The sequence below is a fragment of the Lygodium microphyllum genome, chromosome 25, assembly GCF_053477565.2.
Source record: "Lygodium microphyllum isolate KBCC chromosome 25, Lygodium_microphyllum_v1.1.10, whole genome shotgun sequence".
NCBI classification, from domain to species: Eukaryota; Viridiplantae; Streptophyta; class Polypodiopsida; order Schizaeales; family Lygodiaceae; genus Lygodium; species Lygodium microphyllum.
The window spans coordinates 94,424,988-94,430,366 of NC_141159.1; the positions used below are offsets into that span (position 1 = coordinate 94,424,988).

At 40.5% G+C, this 5,379-nt stretch overlaps 1 protein-coding gene across 1 annotated transcript; it reads right to left on the reverse strand.

Moving 5' to 3' along the window:
- Nucleotides 1–2,115: 2,115 nt before the first annotated feature.
- LOC148014513 (pentatricopeptide repeat-containing protein DOT4, chloroplastic-like) lies at nt 2,116–4,586 on the reverse strand. Its single transcript, XM_087667299.1, has one exon. The coding sequence runs from the start codon at nt 4,550–4,552 to the stop codon at nt 2,780–2,782; it is 1,773 nt and encodes a 590-aa protein (XP_087523425.1). The 5' UTR covers nt 4,553–4,586; the 3' UTR covers nt 2,116–2,779.
- Nucleotides 4,587–5,379: the final 793 nt, after the last annotated feature.

The window sequence follows — 5,379 nt, forward strand, 5'->3', positions numbered from 1 at the left end:
CTCATTTGTATGCCTTTGTTATGAGGCTTTCTGCCATGTTCCCAAGGACAAGCACAATAAGTTGGATCCTAAGTCCGTGAAGTGCATCTTTCTTGGTTACGCGGATGCAGGTAAGATAGGCTATCGCCTATGGGATCCATAAGCTTGAAAGGTTATCCACAGCCATGATGTTGTTTTTCATAAAGAGAAAATGCATAAGCAACCTAAGCAAGTCGTTGAGATACGTAGGATGATATCTAAAGAGGAGCCTCTTATTACTATACAGCCCGCTAAACAGCTTGCAACAGCCAATGCTCTAGTGGCCCAATACCATAAAATTAGACAAGAGGCACAATCTCCACAAGCTATTTTGTGGTGGTCTACTAGAGAGAATGTCAGCTTGATGATCAGTTTGCGCTCTATATAGATTATGTTATGGTAACAAATACTAGTGAGCCTCTTACCTATGATAAGGCCATGTGTAGAGATAATAGTCACTCTTGAGAGGGGACCATGCAGTCAAAGTATGCCTCACTGTAGAAAAACCATACGTGAAATTTGATTCCTTTACCTAGTGAAAAACTTACTTTGCCATGCAAGTGGATGTACAAGTTAAAGAGTACTCCTAGATGCCCCAAGCCAACCTATAAGGGCAAATTGGTTGCTAAGGGTTTTAAGCAAGAGCATAGTGTTGACTTCGATGAAGTCTTCTATCATATCATCAAGGTGACTACCCTGCGCTTGGTTTTGGCTTTGGTAGCACAACTTGATCTGGGTCTCTATTAGATGGATGTCAAGACAATTTTCTTGCATGGAGATTTGCATGATGAGATTTATATGCAGTAGTCTAAGGGATTTAAGGAAAAAGGTAAAGAATACCTAGTATGCAAGTTGAGAAAGAGCCTTTATGGCCTTTAGTAGGTATCTAGGGAATGGTAGTACAAATTCAATACTTTCATGATGTTTATACACGAAGAAAACTCCTGATAGTAACATTATAATTTTGATACTCTATGTGGATGATATGATGATTGTTGGAAGTGCTCATATGATGAGTTGGATTAGGACACTACAAATATGTGCATATGTTATGGTGGCTAGGATACAAGATTCGTGGGATATATTAACTTTGATTATATGGAACATGCTAATACTAGAAAGTCCATTCTCGCTATGTCTTCACCTTTGCTAGAGGTGCTATTTCTTGGATGTCCAAGGTGCAAAAATGGATATCTTCACCCTTGTTGGAGGTGCTATTTCTTAGTTGTCCAAAGATGCAGAAATGGATGGCCCTTTCTGCTACAAATACAGAGTATGTTGCAGCCACTGAGGCTTACAAGGAGGCTCTCTGGTTAGGCCATCTAGTCATAGATCTTGGTATTACTAACTTGATTCCTATATTACATTCGAATTCTATGAGTACCATTTAGTTGGCCAAGAATCCGATCTTCTATGCGAAGACAAAGCACATTAAGGTGTGTTGTCACTTTATCAAGGAGGTGGTAGCAAACAAGTCTGTTAAGCTTCGATTGACAAGAATCTTGCAAATCTACTCACTAAAAGTCTCTCAACGAAATGTTTTTCCTTTCTTAAAAAGATGATGGACGTAGGATGAGATGACGTCTATTCCTTATCTTGTTGTACTTTATATACATTTGTACTTTCACTTCTCTTGTTCTCTTCTCACTTAAAACATATTTTGCTTTAAGTGAAAAATTGTTAAAGATAAAGACACATGTACCTAATCGCCTGTATATTCATTCACTGATAATACTCACACCTATACACTACAAATGGTGAATATCAATCACCATCACTTCATTCTTTATTCTTTCAATGACATTTGAATTAAAAAAAACTAGTCACATTGTGTCTATTGGAATTCCCACATATGATGTCTCTCTCGTGCTTTCTTGCTCCATCCACCATAGCTCTTGCTTTACTCTTGCTTCCACTTTTGTACTTTCACCCGAGCTCTACCTTTCATCTATTTAGCTACATAGGATAACTTTACACACCTATTGAAAAAGACCCTTACATGTAATAAGTTTAAAGATTTTCACACAGATTTAAACATTTTATCACACTAACATTGATTCATTGGGTCCTTATTATAACCCATGTTATCACTCCTAGAGGGGGAATCGTAGCACATAACATGGTAATGATGTGTGAACACACTTAGGACCATCTACGTTTTTCTATCCTTAAGAGGTTTTACCCTCAAGATTGTATTATTTTAAGGTTGTGTAATTATATTTTGTCTTGATTCTTTTCATTATTTTAGATAGCAAACCGGTTAGCTCTTTTGTTCTCCTCTATGGTTGCTTGTGCACATGCTTTACCATCTTGCCATTATTTCCAATACTTGTATCTTACATTGGCAAGATTAAGTCTTAGTATGTTTCACCTTTTGGAAGAACATATAATATTACATTTCAACTTACAGAGAATTTACAAGCTCACAACCAAGGCTGAGACCTGAATATATAGCATGAGTCAATCCAATGCTGTTGTAATCTTAGGGGTCCTCCTAATATCAGGCTCTTTTCAGGAAGTTCTGCACAAAAACTGTTTCTTTGGCTCCAGTTTCATTGCATACTTCAATAAGTGATTCCAAGATCTAAGACCTGGATCTCATTTTTTAAAAGCCTTCTACCCAAAGCAATGTGTTGTATACAACACTTTCCTCCTCACACATGTTTCTTTTGTTTATTGAGTCCTTAAGTTCCTTTCAGTTGCCATGGACCTCCCTACACCAGCTGAAGCATAGACATGCAACATTAACATCTACAGTGCGTTAAGTGTGAGAACTTGATTTGAATGAGTATTCAGTATTGCCTTCCCCAATTTTGACATCATGATGTAACCGACATGCATTCCGCAGAGCCCTCCATATGGCTGCATCAGGTCGTATGGGAATGGTATAGCAGAGATCCTCAGCCTCTTCTAGTTTTCCAGCTCTTCCAAGAAGGTCAACCATGCAGCAATAATGCTCAAGCACTGGTGTTAACCTGTACTTCTTGACCATATAAACAAAGAACATGCACCCCTTGTCTACAAGGCTTCCATAACTACATGCGCATAGTATGTTGACAAAGGTTACTGCATCCGGCTTTACATGCTCCTTCTCCATTTGCCTAAACAATTTGAAAGCCTCCCTGATGAGCCCATACCGCACATATGCAGCAATGATTGAATTCCAAGTGACTAGGTTATGCTTTTGCATATGGTCAAAGATTGCAGACGCTTCCTTTAGTGCCCCACACTTGCCATACATATGAACAAGTGCTGATTCAACAACAATGTCAGATTCAAATCCCCAGTGGACAATGTCAGCATGGACAGCCATACCCTCTATCATGGCTGCAGAATTAGCACATGCCCCAAGAACGCTGATGAGAGTGCTTTTGTTAACTGCAGCTCCACTCTGTTCCATTTTCAGGTATAGTTGAATAGCCATATCCCCATCACCATGCTGAGCATAAGCATTGATCATAGCATTCCAACAAACCACATCTCGATATGCCATTTGACTGAACACCTGGTAAGCATCTTTTAGGACCTCACATTTCCCATACATGTTGATAAGAGCTGTTCCAACCATCAAATCTGAATCCATTCTTTGATCAATGATATACTTATGAATTTCCTTACCCTCACTGAGAGCAGCTGCATTGGCACATGCTCGAAGGACTTCGACCAACATGACCCTGTTGGCTTTCACGCCTTGCTGCTGCAGCTGTTTGAAGAGATGAAGGGCATCATACAGGCGATTCCACTGTACATACGCCGAAACCATGGCTGTATACGAGACTATGTTTGGCGAATACATCTCCTCAAGCACATGTTGGGCAGCATCCAAGTCCCCACACTTCCCATACATGGAGATAAGGGCATTTGCAACTTGTTTACAGTTCTCAAAACGATTATATATTATCTGTCCATGGATGATCCTGCCCTCTGGCAACGCTCCGATGCCTGAGCAGGCACCCAAGAGAGTGACCAAAGTGACAATATTACCCTCTAATCCTTCCATCCGCATCCGCTTGAACAGTTCGAGAGCCTCTCTGCTCTGGCCATGCTGAGAGTAAGCAGAAATGATGGAGGTCCATGAAACCACATCAGGCCTGTGAATTTTCTCGAACACGCTGCGCGAGTCAGAAATGGCACCAGCCTTGCGGAACAGATTGATGAGCGGGTTGCCGAGACAAAGGCAGCTGTCCAAGCCAGCAGCGATGACACGTCCATGGATGATTCGACCCTGGGGCAGGGAGAGGCCTTGCTGGAGGGCAGTGGCGAGTCGGGTGATGTCAGGGATGTGATTCTCCTGTGCTTGGGGTTGATGTTCTTCCCCATATTGAGATTCAATCTGATATTGGTGTTGCTGCTGCTGCTGTGGCAATGGCTGTGGCCTGTTATTGTGAGGGGGTTCAACGATGTGCAAGAGAGCCAGCTTCTGAGAGTTAGAGCTCCCAGGGATGAGGCTCCCATCCCTCCTCAGGCAGGCAGCATGGTGCTGATCTGTATAGAAAGTAGTAGTATCAGAAATCACACCAGCACTGCCGCCCATAGCCTACCTAAGGACAATAATCATCATGCTAAGAATTGGTCCTACTCCTTATATCCCCATAAGTTTTTGGACAAATTCCCACTATAATTCTCACATTGCGAGTTACACTAACATCATGAACTTCTTAGACGGAGGCATCACATGCCTAGCTAGGTGCAATTGAAGGCAAGTGACTTAGATTCGATAAGAAAGACTAGGCGCTCCGAGCCTAGAGGTTGCATGCGCTTTGTGTCGGTGTTCCCCACTTTGCATCGAGGTTCAGATTTTGTAGAGCTTCTAAATCTAACATTGAACACAAACATTCTACTCAATATAATTTAAGCTATCTTGCAACTTCTCTTTCTTAAGTTGAGACAAAAACATGCACATGCACACACAAAATCTAGATTAAATTGTAAAACATAGCTAGAAACATTCAAGAGTGGGGCCCACTATCTTTGTCTATAACTGATGAACTTATTTTAATTAGCCTCAACTTTGTGCCCTCTAAATTGGTCCTAGGTTCTCTCTCTCTCTCTCTCTCTCTCTCTCTCTCTCTCTCTCTCTCTCTCTCTCTCTCTCTCTCTCTCTACACACACACATGTACAAAATGCATATAAAGCTTCAAGTTTCACACACATAGGATAAAAAGATCTACATATTGAAGTCATAAAAATATTTTGATCACATGAAAACTAAATAACTAATGTTCATGTTAACGAATTAAGAATTGGAAAATTATTAATAATTAATCAATAGAGTTTAAAAAAATTTAAAGCACTAAGAAAGAGAGAAAGCAAAAACCAAAATATTGTGTTTTATAGAGAGATTAGAAAATACCAAGGAAG

What these genes read in the sequence shown, in the direction of transcription:
- LOC148014513 (XM_087667299.1), bottom strand. Translation starts at nt 4,552, where the DNA reads ATGGGCGGCAGTGCTGGTGTGATTTCTGATACTACTACTTTCTATACA.